Source organism: Aquila chrysaetos, chromosome 20, assembly GCF_900496995.4.
Source record: "Aquila chrysaetos chrysaetos chromosome 20, bAquChr1.4, whole genome shotgun sequence".
NCBI classification, from domain to species: domain Eukaryota; kingdom Metazoa; phylum Chordata; class Aves; order Accipitriformes; family Accipitridae; genus Aquila; species Aquila chrysaetos.
In genome coordinates, this window is record NC_044023.1 from 3,179,639 (window position 1) to 3,203,345 (window position 23,707).

The 23,707-nt window shown below is 39.1% G+C and overlaps 1 protein-coding gene across 5 annotated transcripts; it reads right to left on the reverse strand.

The window, feature by feature from the left end:
• Positions 1–1,854: 1,854 nt before the first annotated feature.
• Positions 1,855–23,407, reverse strand: HRH1 (histamine receptor H1). 5 transcript variants are annotated; one of them, XM_029996105.1, is made up of 4 exons: positions 22,965–23,407; positions 22,324–22,453; positions 10,646–10,778; positions 1,855–8,578 (listed from the first exon to the last, which is right to left on the reverse strand). In XM_029996105.1, exon 4 carries the CDS (start codon positions 8,456–8,458, stop codon positions 7,049–7,051), a length of 1,410 nt encoding a protein of 469 aa, XP_029851965.1. In that variant the 5' UTR covers positions 8,459–8,578; positions 10,646–10,778; positions 22,324–22,453; positions 22,965–23,407; the 3' UTR covers positions 1,855–7,048. The 5 variants fall into 5 exon arrangements, with proteins under 5 accessions (XP_029851965.1, XP_029851966.1, XP_029851967.1 ...); XM_029996106.1 differs by having other exon boundaries at positions 22,216–22,453; XM_029996107.1 differs by lacking the exon at positions 22,324–22,453.
• Between the last annotated feature and the right edge of the window lie 300 nt (positions 23,408–23,707).

Here is a 23,707-nt window from a genome sequence, read left to right on the forward strand (position 1 = left end):
GCAGAAACTGCCAGCAAAATTGGGAGTAAGCCTCAGAGGAAAAGCTGCCAATCAGATAAGCTTGGGTAAGGTCACATAAAGATAGTTGTTCAGGCAGCATTAGGGGAAAATTTTCGGGGCTGCTAATTATGCAAATTTAGACCTGATGTTTGGATAGAGGACTTTGCTGTGGAGCATGGGCCGAATAGGCCTTCCAGCAATTTCACAAATAAAACAAACTGGAATAAACTTGGGAAGTTTGCTATAGATGCTATACCTTGAATCTAACTGCATTATGTCAGTAAAATTCTACAATTCATCATCCTACATGCCACTCACTTTATTAGTATTGGTAATACCTTTACTCTCCTGGACACTTTATAACTCAGTTCTGCAGTTTATTTCCCCGAGGCTGGAAAAGATTTTATTTTATCACTTTTTGGTCTTTGATTTCTCTTTTTACATGAAATATAAAGGGAACATTGATGAGATCTCATCAAAATAGCTGGAATGTTGTTACCCAGTCTCCATAGAACTATAACCTAGCTTAGATTTGTAGTCTTTGAGCAGTTTCAGTTTCATAACGTGGTTTGAAACAGCTGTCAGCACATAACATAGGTCATGAGAAATAATACCAATACAGGGCAGAGGGACACTCTTCTATGAGCCCATATCCCCGTATCTTCTCAACTAGACACATCATACCTGAAAAGAACCAGACCCTAGGAATTAGATTTCTGCACAAACAGTTGCAGCTTTGGAGAAATGGGAGATACATCTGGTAGGCTTGCAGTCTTGGACTATCATTTTTTATACAGAGTTGCTGACCTGGGAAATAAACTTGAGATTTACACATTAAACTGCTGAGGTATACATACGAGCACACCGCAGTGAAGTCTTACACTGTAAGAGAAAGAGACAGCTTCAGTCCGAGATCTCTCTGTGCCTGGGATCTTCAGGAAAGTGGCTATAACAAAGTTAATCTGAGATATATGCTGCAGTTGATTGATTGCTACAGGTATGGTTTACCTTGTGAGATCTTCCTATGAGCAAATAAAAGTGTCTGTAATAAACATGAGAATAGTAATCAACTAGAAGACAGACTCTTTAAAAACAAGGAACAAATCTGTTGGGTGTTTTTGTCATGTATTTCCATAGGTAGGACTTTCAATTTCCCCAAGCAAAATCTTGCAGCAAGGGAAAGTCATCCTGGAACTGAAGATGAGAATAAAATCGAAGGAGATTCAAACTCGTCCATTCTTGGCGAATATGGACTCAGCATGTTTTGGAGAAGATAACTTCTCAGAATTATTTAGTTCAGATTCTGTTACAAGTTTCAATAAAAATAATATTTATTTAGGTTTATATAGTGCTTTCCGTTTAAGGATTTAAGTGAATTTTATACAACTTTGTGAACAAGATCACAAAATACAGGCAGAACCTGGCAGAACTATTCTATCAATTTATTTATGAAAAATACTGTCAAAAGTAGTCTAGTCCTATGCTGTACACCTGTTACTGCTGCGCTGTGGTTTAACCCCAGCCAGTAACTAAGCACCACGCAGCCACTCACTCACTCCCACACCCACCCAGTTGGATGGGGGAGAGAATTGAAAAAAAAAGTAAAACTTGTGGGTTGAGATAAGAACAGTTTAATAGAACAGAAAGGAAGAAACTAATAATGGTAATAACAACAATAATAAAATGACAATAAAAGGACTGGAATATACAAAGCAAGTGATGCACAATGCAATTGGTCACCACTTGCTGACTGATGCCCAGTTAGTTCCCGAGCAGCGATCCTGCCAGGCCAGCTCTCCCCAGTTTACATACTGGGCATGACGTCCCATGGTATGGAATACCCCTTTGGCCAGTTTGGGTCAGCTGTCCTGGCTGTGTCCACTCCCACCTTCTTGTGCCCCTCCAGCCTTCTTGCTGGCTGGGCATGAGAAGCTGACTGTGTCTTATCAACTTTCTTCTCATACTGAACCCAAAACACAGCACTATACCAGCTACTAGAAAGAAAATTAACTCTATCCCAGCCGAAACCAGGACATGCTGCAAGAGTGGGACGCTCCAAAATTAAAAGCCTGTTGTAGCACTGAATACTTGAATCAGTAGTGGAAGAAAGTAGGAATATGCTGGAAAAGGTATCACCTTGCAGTTGCCATGTTGATAGACTTCTGTGAGCATCTTCACCAATTTCTCTGGCACGGGCAGGTGCCTCTTCTATGAGCACTTTGATATGATTCAGAGAAACAGTTGTTACCCCTCAAGGAACTGAGTTGAGGGATTATTCATATCTAGTGAGGAGGAAATTAGATTGCCAGGTAGGAGACCTGAGTTCCGTTCCCAGGCCTGTGTTGTTTTTGAAGACTAAGTTATGCCTGATCAAAACAAAAGGCATCTGATTTTACTCAAGGCATTCAATTTAATTACACAGTAGGCATTCATTTTAATTACACAGTGCCAACATATAGCAAGAGGTGCTGTGTATTTCTTTTAAGGCATATTTTAGTTGAAATATATCAGAGTTTAAACACAAGATATCTTTGTAGACAAAACAAAATGATAAGGGATACAAATATTGTTAAAAATGGATACATTGTTAGACTTACCAGATGTCACTATGGTTTTAACCATTACCATGCACAAATGTACATCTCTTTCAGTGGGGACTCTAACACTTTTTAACTGGTGGAGACCTCAAATGGCAATTTTGTGGTAGCCTGGTATGTGTGGTCATGTGTCTGTGCATGTATAGAATGTACATCTCACATTTGATTTTTTATATTTCTATTTTAGACTGTAAGATGACCATGTAGAAATGATTCTATTTCAGTGTCAGGTATGTATCATTTTTAAAGATAATTTGGAATTCAGTATCAGGAGTGTAAACTATTTTCATGAGCTATTTCTCACACAGTGTTAACATTAATTGGTCTTTTTATCTTCTAATTCTTCAATAGACAAATAATTTGATGAAAATTAATAATTTTGTCGTTGTACTTAACAAATAAACAAAAGTGAATATGTATGCATAGTATTTAAACTTAACTTGGCATTTCCAAATGAACTAATTCTCATTCTGGTAGAAGAAATGCATGCACTGAAACTTTCAAGTGTATTCTTACACCTCATCTTTAGGAACTTAAGCTATCCCAGCTAAGTTAGGAGGCTAGTCCTCTAGCATCTGTGATAGCAGTGGAAAGATACAGCAATCTGCAGAATTCGGGACCTCCTCTAGAAGTATTAAGAGGTGTCTATGGTGCTTCTATATTAATATCTTAGGATTAGAAATATATTTTTAAAGTTAATCTTTCAGTCATTTTCATTTATTGTGCTATCAAAGTGCATCACGAAGTGGACTCACAGAGAATGTAATGGAGTCCTTTTAGATGATAGAATGAAGCCAAAATGTGCACCTACACTAATGTTTCCTTTATTGAGTGCCACGTTTCCTGAAACACGTACTAGGTGGCAGGATCCACTTCCTAATTGCATCTCTCTCTTAACAAACTTCGATGATAAACAGTATTTGATGCAGAAGCCCAGAATTCTTCTCATTACCCACTAGATGTCACCATTGACACAGAAAAAATTATGAGAATTTTATTATTTTTCTGCCTCTTAAAAGCGAGATTGGTTGTTCTCACCACACTTTGATTGAAGTAGAACTCCAGGCCAAGAAATTCCAAGAAATTTGTTACGTTCCCTTAAAGCTGTGTGTCCTCTGACCTTGTTTATTAACTGGAAAACGTTGAAAATCTTTTACAGGAAACCACACCTTGAATATTCTCCTGAGGCTTGGCCCCATGTGGTAGTAGGCTTCTCCATTCCTTACCCTAATTTGCTTTCCTCTGCCTCTCTTACATCCAGAACGATTTGAGTTGCCTATTCAGTAAAATAAACTGATAAATCCTGTTAGGTACCTTGCTAATTGGAAGTTTAAAATAGGCTGTATCCTGTTTTCCTATTTTCTTTTTATCTATTACAGCTATCACATCAGAGAAGCCCACTCTGACAACTTCCCCTGTCTTTATTATTAACACAGTTACACTAAGATTATGGATAAAAATGAAGGGAGATAAAAAATAGTCAGGCAGCTTTATTTGCCTAGATTTAGCTGTTCTGTGTTTGAATGATCTTTAATTGTACCAGAGGTATTCTTTCTTATAATCATCATATTTTAGACCAATTTTCAGTGATTTTGTTTAGGTTGCTTTTTCATGTACTAATAAAGTCAGAAAAGGCAATTGTCGTGATCAAGAGGATAGACTTCTTGATAACTCTAAGCATCCCTTGGGTGAGCATGTTTCAGCAGTATACAGTAATAACTGTAGCTGACTTAGTGTGCTGCTTTTTTATTTCCTCAAGGATCATCAAGATTACCATCCATTTTGGCCAGAATTGGTGTTGCATATCACAACAGAAAAAAAATCATAATGAATGTGAATCTGAGCAATTGTTTGTGAAAGGCCATTGGATTAGAGTATATGTTTCAAAAGATGCTGCTTTGTAGTCCAAAAGAAGGTGTGTTTTACTACGTGTGCAGATACTGCTCCTGCAGTGAAAAAGTTGTCTGAATTCTGGAATGAATTTTCCTGCTTCTATATTCTGTCTCTGTATTTTGCCTTTTTTTTCTGCTAGATTTGAGTTCCCTAATTGCAGTTTTTCCTGCATGCTACTTGAGACCAAATCAAATAATCTCTGAACCTCATATGATACATTGAAATAGACTGAATTGAAGTTTATTCCTTTAACACATTTTTCCAATTTATTAAAATGCAGATATATTAGGGCTTCATTTAATATTCAATACTTTAAATACAACTATTAACATTCAGGTGTTTAATTCAGAGAAATAAAACTGACAGAGAATACTTTGCATTTAGTTATTATATTATATCCAAAATTTATGAGCATCATGCAAACATTATCTTAAGTGTTGCATTGTTACTGTAAGTCTTGTCATATTCACATTATGAAATAGGCACACGTGGCACAGAGGGACTCTAAGTAGCTCAAGATCATTAATTAGGAACATAGAATTCAGAATTTCTCCTTGAACCATTAAACTACGATTTTTCACTTCTGGTGTAATGAAGATACTACACAGAACATCCCTTCAACTCATCCCACCAAACTCTTGACAGTACTCAGTTGAAGGAGTTCCAGTTCCATCAGAACTTTGTTGTTAAGCTAACTGAGCAATTTCAGAAGCAAGAAAGCATTCAGGAAGTGGTAAATTCATCAGCACAACAAAATGAATGGGAGGACAATCCTTTTACATTGAACCTTCAGGATGCCTCTCTAATCATCCTTCCCAAAAGGTATGGAAAAGACTTGCATAAACTCACCATTACATGCAAATGTGGCTTTAGCTGTTGAAGTTATCTGGTTCTGGGATTTCTTCTTAAAACTAGCATACTCCACAGTGTTTTCTCAAAATGTTTCTCTCAGTTCTATAGCAGAAGAATAGGAATGAATGCTTTACTGGTGTGCCACAAACAAGGCGGTACACGGTCTTGGGATATTCGGCTAATATAGGGCCTGAGATCTCCTCTGCCTCAATTCTCCTCCCTGCTCCCTAATCTGTATACTCTTTTTTTATTTTGGTGTAATTGTTCTATGAATTTGTAAGCTTCCTGATAAGTTAGCTTATGCAACATACACCACTATGTACTTTTTTGCTGAGGAACTATGTTTTCTTCCTTCAGGGACAAATTTATACCTGACTGCAATTAGGAAGAGGAGATTAATTCCTGTTGTATAACAGGCCATGTCTTTTTTTTGAGAATTAGTTAATACTTAGAAACAGTTAAATCAATGGCTGAGCACGTGAACACTTAAAGTTGGTAGAGTGAACCTTAGCTGCAAACTTCTCTGTCAAGGCTGCCTGCCAGCTTCTCCAGATGAAGCTGTTTTTACAGATGCTTGTCATTCAAGTTGTGGACGAGGCCCTGAGCAACATGATGTAATGTCAAAGCCAGCCCAGCTTTGAGTTGTAGGTTGTACTGAGATGTCTTCCTGAGATCCTTTCCAACCCAGAGTATTCTATTATTGTGTGTTTCTCCTGAAATATTTTACAGTATTTACAGCATAATTTATAAAATGCAATTAAATATAAAGAATAGAAAAGGTAAACATACTTCATGTGTTTTATTTTCTGTTTTGCAAGCTTGAGTTGTTGCTCATGAATTTGCCTCTTATACTAGGAAGAGTTTGCCTACTACAGGATAAGGATATATGGACTAGTATTGCCACTGCACACTTAGGTTATTTGCCAACCTGTAGGAAGAAGAAAATATGTGTAGTCTATAATCAACTATATTCTAGTCTAGAGACAACAACATACCCTTCTTGAATAGCTAGTGATAGTATGTTGAATATGGAAAGTCTTAGCAAAATTTCTAGGACATAAAAATACTATTTTTTTTTTTCAGTGAAGTTAACATGTACAGGTGTAAATGAAGCAAGCATGATATCAAAGAGATACGGTAGGTTATAATATGGCTTGACTTTTCAAAAAAGTTTATGATTTGGGGGAAGTTATAAATAAATAGGGTAGATTTTTTTAAACAATTGAATCTTATTTCTTTGCCTATGCAAAGTACCTCCACTTGCAGATCTCACTTCACAAACAATGCATTCCTGTGTTTAATGGAGTAAGTTGGAAGAGAAAAATATATTTGGCCAGTCACAGAAATGTCATTCTATTTCTTCCTTTTCTGTAGCTGAATAATTTATAATCACTGAAGATCTCTATTTGTATCTCCAGTTTTTGTTCTACATGATGAAAGAGGTAATCTCAAATTGTAAAATGTGTACAACAGTGTAACAGTTCTGAGATTGCCCCCGAGTTTTTCAGATTCCTGATTTGAATTAGTTCTTCTTCAAATGTATTAAAGCTGTTAAATGCACGTTTCATACTTTTACTAACAGTTGTTCATAAATTACAGTTTTCCAAAGTCTTCTACTTTAGGCATGGTGTTTGTCTTTGAAACTGGAACATTTTGTTTGGTTGAACTCTTGAGCTGCTTTTTAGCTCAAAAAAATCAGAAGAATATCAGTGGATGTGAAGGATCCTTTTGAATGTCTTCTTGAAATTCTGGTTACAAAGAGGATACAGGAATGGATTTAAGGTGGAGTTCACATAGCCAAGCCATATAGTGAACATGTGTAATTTCGAAAATTGTTCATGGCCATGGAAAGCTATTACCATAAATAATACAAAATAGGGAATCCAGCACAGCATAAAGGCTGCCATTATGACCCCTAACTGCTTAGCTGCTTTCCTTTCCCTGTTCCCATGCAGTCCTTGAATGTGCCTTTTGGAATGGGTGTGCAGACTTTGCCAGGTTTTCCTCAGGTAAGTCAGTCCTCTGAAATCCCTGTTCTCAGTCTTTTCCTGAGGACTGCAGGCTCTTTCAGGGTTAGGATTGAAATGCTTTCTACAGGGTACCTCCTCTGTGAAAGTATGGTTGTCTGATGCATCACTTAAGTCACTGTCTTGTGAGCAAGGCTCCTCTTCATTTTTGTTCTCTTTTGTTACACACCCACACTTCTTTCCTGCTTTATCCAGGCCTGGCTCAGACTGGGCAGTGGAGAAAGGAAAACAGCTCCATTTAAGGACTTTCCTATTACTCTTGTTAACAAATGCCTTTGAAGACTTGTCAGAATCACTGAAATGAAGGTCTGCCTCCATATTTTTGGGCTGAGGGGAGCTTTGCTTGTCTTTGGGAGGGGTGTTCTCATCTAAGATTTTCTCTTGGAGGCAAATATTTTGCTTGTCCTTCGTGGGATTTTTTTCTGAGAAAGACCGATATCCATTGATGAGCTCTCGGTGTTGACAGTGTTTTCGAACAGCTCTGAATATTTTATAGTAGAACCATAACATGATGATAGAGGGTAGGTAGAAATTGATAATGGCTGTCAACACTTTAAACCAGGTGACTTCAGAGAATTCGGTTTCACACTTGTTTTCCTTTACTTTCCTTTCCCCATTATTAGCAAAAACATGCCATCCTAGGATTGGAATGACCCACGTGAAAGAGAGAAACCAAACCCCCAAAATCATTAGTGATGCTCTCGTTTTTGTTCTATACTTGAGATATTTCAGTGGTTGCTGAACTGAACGATAACGGTCAATGCACAATATGAAGAGATTGAAAATGGATGCCGTACTGGCCACGTAATCCATTGACAGCCAGAACAAACAGGCTGGTAAGCCTAGAGTCCACACAGGACTTAGGAGATAAACAATATTCAGGGGCATAACAGCTGCACCAACTATAAGATCTGCAATAGAGAGGCTGACAATGTATAAATTGCCAACTGTCTGCAGCTTCTTTTCCGTTTTCACAGCACATAGTACTAATATATTCATGACAATAGTGATCAGTGAAATGCTGCCTAAGAACAGACCTAGAATTGCTGAGTGAGGGTTAGTTGCATTCTCTGTTGTGTTTTTTGACATCTTCTGCACAAGAACGCAGAATGAAAATCAGAGAAGATGTCCAGGCCTTGGAAATTCAGTCTTGGTTTACACTCCTGGATGAAAACGTGTTGGATTCCTTTGTGATGTTTATTTCCACAACTATAGAAAAGACAAGACATATGCTCAATCACTGTAGTACTAAAATAAAATAATAAAACTAATCTGTGCTTCAGCTTGGCACTGCCCCTTTTAGGACTTTCCTAAATAATAAATTTTTACAACATTTTACATATGGGTAATTTGAGATGTGTTCTATGAAGAGTACTGGAGCAAGCTCCATGAACCAATCCAAAATGGTTTGCAGAGGTTTTTCGTGGGGCTTCATATAATTCTGACCCCAGAATCTGGAGAAGAAATTTCAATCCTCACTGTTTTAATTTATTATTTCTCATTAAATAGCTGATCATGAACCATATCATAAACTACATATTAGCAAACCAATTTAAAGCATGTCAATAAAAAGCAAATTAAAATGTTTTGTACTAAATAGTTTTAAACAAACCAGTGATTATTTACAAACTACATCTAACAGTTTGAGTATACAGCAGTTGGATTTAATTATCCACCAATAATAGGCTATCATATGATGTCAAGTGACAAGGTATTCCAAACAATAAAAACGCTGCAGCCAGTCCACACCTTTAGCTGATGCAGAGTCTCAAATAACTCCTAAGGTTGCAGCCAGTGCCTATGTTTTCACTAGCAGGCAGTCGTTCAAATTAATGGTGATGAGTAATCTCCTCCTACCCAATTTAGGCTTACGTAGATTTCAAACATTTAAAGATGCAGCCCCATTTTATTTCAAATACAGACTAATAAAAGTTCAGGGAAAATAATAGGAATTTTTAGGATTAATAAGCATCTTGCAGTCTCTCAAATGTATATAAATATAGGGTCTTTTAGGCTGAAGTTTACTGGTCGTTCAGGTGCCTAAGAAACATAAGCAAGAACTGTTGTTCTGCAATAACTTGGAGAAGCCACGTTACTCCTGCATGCTTGCTGTTGCTCTTTGCTGCATTAAAGTGGAAAATAATTGGAAATAAGAGGAGTTGAGACTGAACACATAGCAAACCTTTCCTTTATGCCTAAGAATTTTTTTTTTATAATTAATCTTTAATAAATGAGCTATCTTTATTTGCTTAGAACTTTGGCATGAGCCATGTGTAGAGCCTTCAGAATGAAAATTCTTTAAAATCTTCTATATCTCCATTATTAGAGTGCCTAGGAATTCCAGTACATGCACTGCAGTTAAAAAAAAAAAAAAAAAAAGACAACCTAATAAACACTCACCAGGGCATATACAAAATCCATTTTACAGTGGGCCACGTTTGCCCAGTTAGGCTTGTTTCCTAGTCACATTCATTTCTACATACTATTTTGCAGGTGTTATCAAAGAGTGGCAGATTTCATTTGTACAGACACAGTGGTGTGTAGCTTTGTGGTGACTTGATCTGCATTGGGAAACAACTATAGGTGCATACTTCACTTGTGAATGTAGAGGTTATATATTGAGATCATAGGCCTTAATTAAAAAATGTGTTATTTCTTCCTTTTTTTACCACAAGCATAACAACTCAAATATTGGCAATGAAAGGGGAAAGGAAGGAAGGGAATGTAGGGGTAAGAAAAGCATCTTTTCAAAGTTGAGTAGATACGCTATTCCATTATCTAGAAATTCTATTTGCCTTTGGTATCTTCTACTTCCCAACTGCTAACTTCATGAGTTGATGTAAAGTCCAAAAAATGATTAATAATATTTTAAGTCTTGGATCATATGATCAATTGACCAATTCTATCTCCAGGGTATTCAAGAAAAACCTCTGTGAGGGTGATGATACATATTTTCTGCCATTTTTCTCTTATAGTGCTTGTCTGAGTTTATGTTCTGCTCTTAAAGCAATGAGGAAGGAAACTGAGACTGTAGACATACTAGCTCAAAGTATTTACCCAGCTAACACTGAGAGATATGTATGGGATTTCTCATCCTTGTTATTCTAAACACGGGCAAAACAGTATTTCAGTAATCAGGGTTGAAGCTAAAATGTTTGTGTGCTTTCTTACAAGAGGTCAAATTCCTTCTTCCTTAAGCTTTACTTACAAGTGCCTGGTATTATGAAAGATGTGTGCTTGGTAGCAGTAGCATCCATAGGCAAAGGAAATACATACCCTGTGGGGTATGAGCTCAAGAGCTGTATTCTGTAATTCTGTGTTCTGTACAGCCTTCAGGTTCTGTCATGTATAGTTCTTCAGTGACAGCTAGTCACAGATGTCAGAAGATCAGAGAGGCCTCAAGCACCTCCTGTTTGATAATGAGAAAAGAAATTACTCCACAGATCTTAAACCAACATGTCTGGTGACAGGAAATGGTTACATCCCAGTCTGTCATTGTCTTTCTTTCCACAGCTATACACTGTAACCTCTCTGCTGGAGTTAAGTCTATGGGGCATGGTCAAGTCAAGAAGTTGATGTTAATAGCTTCAGGGACCTCATAAAGAAATGTCTGATCTTCACCCCCACATATTTTCATTTAAATTTATGGCAAAATAAAGGGAGAGAAGGCAACCTTAATTGAGTCTTCAACAGAAAGAATAACAGCAAAGAAAAATATCTGATGTGACAGTTCTCCTTGGTTATTTATGAACTGCATATGGAATAAAACATAGAGCAGGATACAGTAAGTGGTGTTGACTGCTTCCCAAACTTTCTCTTTAGCACTGCTGCGGTGAGATAGGGTAGGATTTAGGAAGAAGCCTGAAGAACTTGATCTGGAGTACTTCTACTCCAAATAAGGCACGAAGGTCTAGTTTTTCAAATCATGCTCCACTTTTATTAAAACATCTTCTATTAAATAAAAAGCTTGATTACTTTTCTGTTTTGGAAGAGCTTATACAGTCTATAACAATCCAAGAATGATGTCAGGACATGCAGATCATTTGAGAACACTAAGAACAAGAAAAATTCAGGGTAATGCATTTGCTCGTCTAAAAATACACATGCTAACAGGTACACCATATTTATGATAATTCTGTCTTATAATGTAATTGTCATCACAACATCATTTGAGCAGTTCATAGTCCCTGATGGATTTTGCCTTCTCTGCTTTATGGAGAGCTGGCCACGTACAATAAAATTTTGAAGTGAAATTGAGGAACAGGTCAAAGTCATCTGCTAAACATCATAGAGTAATGTTAGATCTAAAACCAGCCAAGGCTCCCTTGCTCTCCAAACAGTGTCCTGACTATTATACTGGTTTTTTCTGTCTAGACTTTGGGTCTGTATTCATTCAGACACCCTAGACAAGCAATGTTGATTTAGAAATTAAATATCTTCCTTTTTTTTTTCTTCTTTTTTTTTTAACTTTAATGCAGTGGAAGCAGCTTAGTCTGGCTTTGACCTTCTGACATCTTCCATTATAATAGGTCCACTTACATGATAAGGTCTAATATGGCTGGAGCAGGACTATACCCAGTAACAAATGTCTACAGTATTAGTCACTGGAACAGGCTTGCAAGAACCATTTGCCCTAGTCTAGAGTGAGTAGATCTTGAGGCTGGATTAGGATATTGAAGCTTTACAGTAACATTGCATATTCCCTGTTGAACAATTTGTGGTTTTCACATATGATCCTTTACAACCCTGACTTTCTGAGTATTCTCCCACCAAAGACAGTTATGTAAGGCTCTGGGTAATTTATGTTTCGGAGTGTGTTAATGAGAAAAGAAGCCACTCTAAGAGGTAACTGGAAGAGGGTCTCCATAGCTTTGGCATGAAAGTTGTATACCCAGCACATACTTCCTACCTATCTAGTTTTATTTGAAGCCAAATCATACCTCTCAATCCATTAAAAAGATGTACCAAGGGATTGAGTTGGTCACAAAATGCTTAGAATAGAGCAGAAATGCAATGTTGCCTTTGTATGACCTCGTCCTTGCAACTTGTCTCTTTGCATTCCCTAGCATGAGACACCACGTGCTGCTGCTGTTTCTGCCTGAGAACTTTCAGATCATACAGAATTCTCCTTAACAATAAGTTATGATAGGCATTTAGCAGCATATCAGACATACTGCAATCCCACACTCACGTGTGTACAGGAAAGAGAATTTGGTTGCTTTCTTGTATCTTCTAAGGGCCCAAAGAAGGCTTCCGACACAGGAGTCTCCGTGCATCTTTCACCTGTCAGGGCCCATGCTCTTTTGATAAGGAGTAGGTTGCAGAGGGCCTACATCTCCCTCTCCCACACAGGCCAACAGAACAGTACAAGAGAAAACTGTAAGCTTCTCCTAAGAAGCAAAGGTGACTGCACACAAAATAGCATGCAGAGAAGTTGCATTTAGTTGCAGAAATGTTATGTTATTGGTCAGTGCCCTCTAATACCGCTCTGTATTTGGAGCTTCGGCCCTTATATCCCAGTCTTGCCCACTAAGCTTACATTGAACTGCTACACAGTCACCACTCTTTGCTAGAATTAGCACATTTTGCCACACAACTTTGTCCAATGGAAGATAACTAGAAAACAATAAGCCTTGCTCCATGTTATGAAATTCACTGATCACCTCTTCTGTGTTCTAGGGAAGATTGTAATCTACAATTTTTTTTCTTAAACTTCCTACCATCATCATTAGTAGTGATGGTACCAAATATCATCAGCAATTAGTCATCATGAAAGCGCTGTGATTTGCAATAGCAGCTTCCTCCTCTTCATTGAGGCACACACCATTTTGTAGTGGCTGTAGACTGTTTGTGGTATATGTACCCCTGCTCAGGAGCTACTGGTTTAATTCTTTATCTGTAACTCAGTTCCCAGTAAAGGAACTGTAATAATACTGAATAAATGTGTTTTAATATTTGGACAGTTTAACTCTCATTACACTGAACCAAAGCTCACTAATACAGAACAGATTTTAAAGAAAACAATCAGCCTAAGATCTTGGATAGCTCTTTGGAATTTCTAAACCCTGACCTCACCATGAAATGCCTTCTTTAATTTTTACTGTCTGTAAAGAGCTTTTTCTACAAGGAAAATCAGCAATCATTATTTGTTTGTTACTGTATCACAGTGATAATTCTTCCAAGGAACAAGAATCTACTGGGAGATGCTAAGTGGATGCCTTACTGACTCATTAGTGCAGGTGCAACCTATTAAGCCCTGACTAAGTGGGAGTAAATTTCTAGAAACAGATGCTGGCATATCTCTTATGTGTATGTTCTAAAGAAACTACAGCTACAACAGGAAAAGGCTAGGCTAGAACAAAATTCTTGTTCATCAGACTAAGTTCAACACAGAAGGTAAGATTTGATTTTAGATGACCTGTGTGCACTATGTTGTACTTAAGAAACCGATTTGTTTCTAGTGGTTTTTTGTTTTAATTATTCTTTAGGTGTTGAAAATATTAACACGCTAGAGGTTTGATTAATTTTCCTCTCAAAGACTTACTTATTTCTCTGTAAGAAAACAGTCCCTAGGCAATGCCTGCCAATAATCAATAAAAATTTTTGATAAATAGTAAGTGAAAAGAACTTGATAACCTACCTGCTGTTCCCATTCAAATGACCCACTGTCTCAGTCCAGGAAGGACCAGCTATGTTTTTCAGAAAAGTGTCTACCACTATCAAAGGAAAGACTGGATTCCATCTATACTTGAGTTGTCTCTTCTAGGTAGTCTGAAATGAAAAGACTACATAATCTGAAACTTTAGTGTCGGACCAGTCAAATTTTGTTAATCCTCCTAAATTGTCCTCTTCCACCCATGTACCTATTCTAAGGGCAGTGAGAATTATAAATTAATCTTCCACTATGTGAACAAACAACCCAGCCTGACTTATAAATACTTTCATTCTTTGTTTTTATTATGACTCTTCCTTTGTGTGAAGAAACTCAACCAACATATTTGGACATCTGGCTGTCTAGTTTTGCATGAACTTGTATTGCGTGCATTCGGTGGCAGATAATTTTCAGTGGTTCTTGATGTAAATGCTGTCTCGGGAGAAAAATGAGGCCAGAACTAATATAGCAGATGGACACTGTTGCAGATGTGCTGAAGTCTACTTTACAGACTAGACTGTAGATAGAAAATTGCTGTCTGAGTTGTTGGATTGGTGATCTGCATACTGATTTCAGGAGTTGGATGGCCTGGGAAATGGTGCAGGCCTTCAGTGTGCCAGTGGTAATTTGCAAAGGTACTGTTCCTGGGGAGGGTAAAGGCAAGTAGGCTGTTTCTGAAGCCTCCACACTTTCACTTCCAAACAGGGTAGGTGGTCTAATGCTATAATTACTGCATTTTTTCCCCTCCTGGTTCAGTCGCTTGTCTAAACAGTATAGTGAATAAGCTGTATAGTTTCAGAGCAACAACAAAGCAGAATAGAAGGAGTAATGTGGTTACATCTATGCTCCTAAGAGATATTTATTCAATTATCTCTGGGAATGCACATGACAACTAATTTTAAACTACTTTAACTGAAGGCTCCTTGAATTCATTTATCCGTTTGTTCTGAACGTGCAGTACACGTGAATGGTCCTCTCACGCTTAGAGCAATGAGCGGGGGACCATTTAATGCAGTATTACAAAGGGACTAGAACAAGGTCATCACTTCTGCCCTTTTATCCAGGAGCTATATTGCTTGGCTGTGGTCTGGTCTGTGATGTCAAATTTATCCTAATTCCTCTAACTTGGATGGTGGTGTTCTAAGGATAGCAGGCAGACCTTATGAACAACAAAAAGACAGAATGCAGAGCCTATTGTGAAGGGAACTTGAAGTTTTTAAGTAACTTTGTGAAGTCTTTGCAGGAGAAAAAAGTATTTATGATTATAACTGTATGATATACTGAATTTGTAACTTGGTTATGTAAGGATATTTTCTTTTCAGTCCAGTGATTCTACTGTGCTATTGCTGGTTTTTATTTGTATATCTGAATATTAGGGTACAGGCTGTCAGAATTGCAGATAAATACTTCTGCTTTTGTTTAATTGAGGAAATGTTACATCTGGTTTCCTTAAGTGAAGCATAATTCAAAGAGCACGAAAATGTTTGGGCAAGCTGGAAGATTTGAAAATATAAGTGGAAGTTCAGCTTGGGGCTTGTAGATGGTACTTGACTTGATTATACTTGATATTTTCAGGTTTTAGTTTTTATAGAATCACAACAGTTGCTTCTACAGCCACATGCATCAATCAAATTGGCAGGCTACGTGCTGCTGTCAGCACAGATTTTTCTGATTGCTGAACTTTTATGCTTTTATTTGGCTGCGGGTCCTGGCTTTAGTAGGAATGAAATTATCTACAGTTTTAGCTATCTGCCAGCAAATAGTTTAGACCTGAAATATAGTTTTAGCATGAATGACACAAATCATTATATACAGTCATGCTATCCTTCTTATTTGCATACATGCATCCTGAGTCCTTAGCTTTTTATAAGAAGCACTGGACTTTGTGAGGAAATTGAGTACTTGAATCTGAGTCACCACTGCACTGTCTGAGCTCAAATCTTGATTAAGATGCTGTGCTGTGTCTGTGTGAAAAGACTTGTCTCTTTCAGAAATAACTGTCTCTGGTGTTCTGACCGTTCCCCCCACCTTCCCCTTACTGGTGTACTGTTTTCTTCATTGGATTAATACTGTACTGGATCCTATCTTTAATCTTCCTCTTGCTTTGCTGTCTGATATCCTTGGGTGACTACTAAGTGTGTGTGTTGTTAGATTTCTTGGGGGGGGAGAGGGCAGAGAAGAAAAATTCAGCTTTTCATTTTGTGCAGTGAGAACAAACATGCTCATTTTACCACTGACAAACTTCTCAGGGGTCATTTAAAAGTACTGTTATATCATTAATATAAAACTTTGTCATTAAAAAAAAATAAAAATACCACCAAACAAAAACCCAACCCAAATCAACTGTGTAGACAGTTCTGTTTGGATTACTATACTAGCGTACCTTTGCTGATCTTATACTCTTTCCACTTTAAAATAGCATGCTGCTCTGCTCATACATGGGAGGAATTTAATTAGTCCCAGAGTTAACTTGTGTACTTCTGTGGCATGGCAGAGTGGTCAGTCACTTTCCAACTTAATTGAGAAGTTAAATTATACGCTATTATGAATGCACATCACTGCAGGGGAACCAGACAAACTATTATAACCTGTCAAAAGCAAATTATTTCTGTAAAATATGGAAGCTTATGACTTCATGGTACAAATGCAGCTTCACTCTCAAGCAATTGAAAGTTTGAGATGTTTATTACTTCAGTCGTGCCTACACAGGGGTACTGATTTGAAGACATTTGGCATGAAAAGCATGATTTACTACTTGCATGACTTGTCTATATGGAGCAACACCTTGTAAAAGAAATATTCTGAAACAAATCTAATCCAACCCAGTTAGTTAACTTAAGCTGATACTGACTTTGCATCCTTCCATCCGGTCTGATGTTTCTGTTCTTGGGCACTGCCAAACACAAGAGGGCCATTTCAAAACTTGGACTCACAGTGTAAGGGCCAGTTCTTGAGTGAAGACTGATCATAGAAATACTCCCGTGGAAGTTCTTGCTCCCGTTAGCATATCTGGAGTGCCATCAAAGCTCTTTTCCTTGAGACAGAAGAGTCTATCCTGGGGAAAACTTCATTCTGTTTTTGATTTTTGCTATGTGTTCCTGTGTCTCTGTGTTCTGCTTTTTTTTTTTTTTTTAAGCAGGTTGATTATTTGATCTCCCCAGATGACAACAAATACAGCTTTTACCGTGTGGTTCATATATGATACTGAGTATATATGAACCCAGAAGTATATGCTAGGTATTGTTTACAGTATACAACCCCCCCTTCTGCTAAACCTAAGAAAGTGCTGAGCAGAAGGCATATTCTTGGAGCAGTCTTCAAAAATGGAAATTGAATCCAAAATACAAATGTGTTAGTCTAAGGAAGTGTTCACATAGCTAATAATACGCAATATACAGCAAAATATCAAATATTTGCTCAAAAAAGACAGTTACCTTTACTATGTAAGGTATATACCCAAGAAATGAAGCTGTATGTAGAGAAATCCTTGTGTGAACAGAAAATACTGGCCATAGTAGCATTTAGCTGTGTGAGCATGCATGTCCTAATTAATTTGCATAGATGAGCATACAATTTAATGCTAAGTAATACTTTACTCTAAATATGAAGAGGCCATGCCAAGATAGAAAGCTAAACACCAAAACTGAATTCAGTCCTGTGAAGTTTGATTTGGTACAGAATGGTTAGGAGCTGAAACACTCTCCTAAAATCTATATAAGTATTTTCAATAATATTTTCTTCTTTAAAGAATGGTTACCATTTGTGGCATGCAGTCTTACTCTGGGTATGCTCTTATCTATAAACAGTTTATTGTTAATATTCTCAGATTTCACATACTGTTCATGCATAAGTCCATTGGAATTCCATAAGTCCATTTCCCTGGTGTATTTTTGGTACTGATTTCACTGCATGTCATCTCTTTTCTGCTTCTTCTCTTTAGAACTCACAAATAGCACTGAAAGCCTAAGTGAATTACAGAGTTCTGCAGACTTACACAGTATCTACTAATTCATAACATTGTTCTGGGTTCTTAACATTATTTTTTTAGGCTGAGAATTGACTCTTTGAGAGCATTATTTTTCCATGCATAATTAAGGACAGAGCATCTATGTCTCTGATATCTCTACACTGGAATTTGTATACTCTGAACCACATTCTGCTTGTTTGAATTTTCATTGTTCCAATACTGATGCATGTTCAACTGTGTTTTATAACTCCTGGAGACATAAATCAATAGCTGAAAGCAGGCGTGGAAAGCAAGGGAAGAGTATAAGAAAGTATATTTTCCTGTGCATTTCAATGCATCCTGCGTTGTGCCAAAGCTGTGATGTTCTCCTTTTTCAGTCCTCTGCTTCAGCTTCTCTGAGCTTTACCAGGTCTTTCCTGATCCTCCCTTGGCCCTTTCTTCTTGGGGGGGAGGGGAACTTAATAGCTGGCCTGTATGATTAATATGAGAGCTACAGGAATAGTATCAGGAAAAATTATTAAATAACCCCTGGCATTCATCTACTGACAGAACCTTGGCTAGGGAAACACTACTTGCTATTTAAGACAAAAAAGATGTCTGGATGTGGCTCATAATCTAGAGAACCTTAAGTAACAGGAATCCAGTTGCAGGCTCTTTACTTGTCAGCAGAACCACTGAATGCAGTAGCTTCTGTGCTGTTTGTTTAGGAACAGTTCTGAAAACAATTTAGGAAAGGGGAAAACAAAGAAATGGAAACTGTAGCTACTTAGCTGAAAAAAAGGGTGTGGGGAAGCCCACAAATTTAACAGTGAATTCCAGGAGTAGCATATAAAAATGAAAGTGATCAAGTTACCTTTAATGTTATAATCAACTAGAATTGCTTGTAGTCCTGTGACTCAGTGAATAAAGTACAGATATCCAAAAAGCAGCCTAAAAATCTCATCTAATCTGGTAGCAGTCAATATCTGGCTATATGCAGCTAGATTATTACTGGAATCTATTCATCTTAAGAAAGCAGCTAACCTTTTTGTCTTTGACATATTAAAGTTTAAAATGAATCCCATCTGGAGACTCCCCAGCAAAACTGTGTAGTCCTAGACACTTGAAAGTTGAATTTTTAATTTTTTTTTTTTTTTTTTTTTTTTAAAGATCGCTGTTAATGAATGTGTATCATTGACAGCTCTAATCCATACTGAGGAATACAGACCTGGAGCAGAGGGCATTTTTATATTTAGTGTCCTAAGTAGAGTCAATATTAGCAGGCAGAGATCTTAAATATCATGTTTTAAATTCCAATAGTGTCACCTAATCCAGGATAGTCTGAAAGTGTAGTTTCAGTATCTTTCAAGTGCTGGATGCCTGAAGTGAGACTTGGAAACCTATTGTATGTCTGGGTGTTTCTATTTTATTCTGGTGTCCTGTCCCATCCTACCCTCCCCCAGCAGTATAATGCTGCTGTCTTCTGATCATTGACCTTCATTTTTAAATACTAATACCGAACCTTCCTAAGTTTAAGTAAGTCGTTGATGTATACATGTGTTCAGCAGTATAATCGACTACTTAATTAAACAATTTTCTAGATAGTATTGTACTATGACATGAATTTACAATTATTTTCTTTTTCCTAAATAAATATATTATTTTATAATTCTGTGTCTTAACCTGAAATTACCAGGAGATAGATATACCCTTTTTTTTTTCTCTGGCTGGCATTTTTGAACAACTCTCTTTATTTCATGACCATTAAACCCAAAAGAGCTAACAGAAGATGGACACATTCAAAAGAACGTTCTGACCCTCAAAATGAAGCTCAGACTTCTGTTAAGCTCTTCTTCCAGTGGCTCAACTTTCTGGTTTAAGTCGTCCTAAATGTCAGTTTTTCCATGACAAAAAAAACCCCAAAACAGTCTTGTTCCTGTGGTAGTATTTCCCATATATGGATTGTTTTTGCCCAGAGATTGGGGAAAACCCCATCATGACTAGAATTCTAAAGCTTCCAGATATGGTATAAACTTTCCCTGCTAGCCTAAACATCATTACCAGCATATAGTTCATTATCAATGTGATCTCTTAACAAACCAGTATTTAAATGCTATTGTCATTAAGTAGTGTAGTGCTGGAGAAGTCTTATCTTCTCTACTCCATTACCTGTCTGTAAAAAAAGACTTTTGCTGTACGGGTTAGACCTATTAAATAACTGTTGCAATAGATGAAAACACCTTTGTGCTTGTGTCATGTAGTAAACAAAACCACTAGCTGTAAAATCTCCTATAAGTGAGGGGAATTTTCCAGTGTTGTGGTGCCTTTAAAGCTGAGTAGCCACAGTGGTGCCTTTTCACTGGTGATCTATTCTGTTATTGGAATCCATTAATCCAACTCACTAAAACAGGACATCTTTCATACAGGGATAGCAAAAAAATCTTTAGAGTTTTTTGGATTCCGCCTTGTGTTACTACTTACTCCAACCCTTGACGAACTGTAAAACTAGCTGCTTTTAATATTTCTGCATCAGAAATGCAGTTAACTTTTTAAAATGTAACTTAACCAGTCATTCAAATATTGAGATCTGTCTGTTTCTTTCCAAGTGACTTACTTGGTGAGTCACTACTGGAGAATCACTAGCCAAAAAATAATGTAGGTAAACAAGAGTTGTTAGTCCTTTAAATGTTGAGGTTACATACCTCAATACTGTATCTGCTATGTGGTTTAACAGTTTCCAATAGAAAGAACTGGGTTTGGATAAAGGAAGCTTCATTGTCTCATAGCGAATAAGTTAACCACTTTTGAAGCCTGATGAACCCATCTATGAATAACTTCTCTGAATTCTGAGGAACTGCTAAATGTGGAGTAAACTTATTGTTTTGAAAAGTCATTTAGCTTCAACAAAGATGGATTTCTCAAGTTCAGATTCACATCCTTCAAGATGTTCTCTCTTTTCTCTAGCTCTTAGTATATGTACCGAAGAATCCAATGTTGCTATTCTTCAAAAGAAGGAAAAAAATCTTAGAACTCTCCTTGCCCCAGAATTAGTGTCTGGTCAGGATAAGCACAAACTAGTTCACAATCATACTAATATTGCAATTCGTAATAGGAAATGTCTTCCTAATACTTATTAGGATCTATTAAAGAAAAAAAAAAATGACCACAGAGTAGTGTTTTTAACATTTTATAAAATAGAATGAACCCTTTAGGGTCAATGAAAATCAGACGAATATTGTGAATCTTCTTCCCTCCCATCCCCTGCAAGCTATTGAAGTGCTGATCAATATGAAATTTCTTTGTGGATTTACCAAGATGAACTTTAATTTCAACCCAAGTGAACTTTTAAGCTATACAAGACTTCATCACAAAAATGCACAAATTCAGAAATTCTAGCGGGTGTGAGGACTTACTGTCTGCTTGTACTGTTAATAAAAGTAAACCCTGTTACTGCAAGTTTTGGTTTCAGCTCACTTAGATACACTAATGTACAAAACAATTTTTTTGTCTCTAATTTGGAATATATATTGAGTTATCAGTCTCTTCAAACATCTATAAACTTACTGTGGTAATATGATGAGTTCCTTCATATTTTAGCAATAACCCATTGAATGTCCAAAGTTTTCCCTTCTTAAAAAAATAAATATATCTATATATCTATCTGACTTAAACAACCTTCTATTTTCTCCAGGCAGTTTTAATGTTGCTTGTTGAATTAAACAGGTGGCTGAGATGAACTGGTGGAGCATATGGTCTCCTACAGCTAGAGAGCCTGGCACCTTGCAAGTAAACAGTTTAGAAGCAGCTTATCCAAGAAGTCTGATTCCTCTTCATTATTCCTGCTCAGTGTCTGTAAAGGAAAGGCTGGGGAGGCTACATCAAGAACTGGCCACGGCATAGGCTTAGAGCAGGTTATGTCCCTACTGTACCCCCCCCACCCATTTCCCCCCTCAGGATGTGGTGGACTTTTATGTATTTGAGAAATGCCACAAGATCCGTATGGAAATTAATGCATCTGGGATTTTTCCCCACCTGCAAAGTATGACTGTCTTCAGGAAGGGATGAGGGTTAATGTTCAGGCAAATCTTCCTCTTTCTTCAGCCAAGTCACTATTTCTTCCTCAAAACAAGGAAACAACCCCACCCTTCTTTTCTCAGCCATGTACTCTTTCACAGATACTTATCATGTGTCAAAAGAAAGGTGCTTAAAATAAGGGCATAAATATTTTGTGGGTAGACGGAAACTCACCCTAACCTTCTTCATTCAACTAGTCAATGTGACCATTAATTATAACAGAGAATCTGGCCTTTATCCATCTGTTTCCCTTCCCTTCCTTCCCCCCCATCAGAACATCACCTTCATGCTCTGTCCCTTGCTGGCACGTAGCGGCTCGGGCTCCTCTCACCGCTCGCCGGTGCAGGTGCAGCAGGCAGGCCTCGCCGCAGAGCCTTGTCGCCGGTGGGTCTGCGACCAGCACGGCCGTCCTCTGGGGAAGAAACCTGGCTGAGCTTGTTATATTGTATTGCTGCACCTTTTTCTTTTTTTCCTCGAGAAAACATAATCGGCTTTGTGCGACTTGGATGCGTAGGTCCTAATTTTGTTTGCTCCTGGGGGAGGCCCTTTGCTCCGCACTGACCCCGCGGTCCCATCTGCTGCTCTGGGCTGTGCGGAGGGTGAAAACAAAGCTGCCAGCTATTCGCTAGGATGAGTCAGATAAGGAGCAGCCAACTTCGGCGAAGTGTTCTAGTTCTTAGGGAGAGTTGTTAAAAATGAAGTGTCTCGGCGGGTGGTTTTGCTCTCGTTTTCCTTTCTTCTCCTCCAGTCCTCCCGTGCTCAGCGCTACCGCTGGCTGCCAAGGCTGGGACGAGCGAGGGCTCAGCCGCCCCCGCGCCGCTCCCCTCCCGCCCCCGAGGCGAGGGTGCCGCCGCTCTCCCCTCGCCCCAGCTCGCCCGCTTCCCCTTCTCCGCCCGCCGCTGCCCCGGGCCTCGTTCACTTACCGGCAAAGGGAGGAGGAGATCGGGGACCGGCTTCCCGGAGCTCCGGCGGGCTCGGGAAGGGCGGGCGGTGCTGGGCTCGCACGGGACGGCGGCGGCCGGGCTCCTCGGCGCTCGCCTTCTCGTTCGTTCCCTTGCCGGTATGCGCGTCCCTTGGCTGGGCTGGGCTGGGCAGGGCAGGGCCGGGCCGGGGGTGGGATGTCCCGCCCCGCCGGTGAGGCGCTGGCAGCTGCTCCTTGCCGCTGCAAGAGCAAGTTTTGCTCCTCTCCGGTCCTGCGCTGCCGGGGGAAGAGCTTGACTCTGCCCGCCGCCGCTCCCCGGGCTGAAGGGCCGGGATCCGCCGCTGCCGCTCCGCTCGCCGCGGCTTTCGCCTCCCCGGGCCGAGCGCCGCCCGAGGACGCCGGCCCCCCGTCCCGTCCCGTCCCGTCCCGGGCCGAGAACTGCCCCGTGGCGAGCGGCCCCGCCGGGCCGGGGACAAGGCGGCGAGGGGCCGCGGCCGGCGGCTCCGCCGTGGAGGGGCCGCGGCAGCCGCCGCCCGCCGTCCCCCGGAGGCGGCTGCCGTGGTGGCCGGGAGCGGGCGGGGACGGCTCTGCTTGGCGTTGAAGCCCAGCGCACTGAAAACCTGTGGAAGCAGAGATTCCTTCCGCCTGCAGCGGGGAAGCTGCCCTGAGGGGCGAAGGGATTAATTTCTCTGAGGTAACACCAGGAGTCTGCGGAGGATCAGGAATCGGATCCCGGTTTGCGAT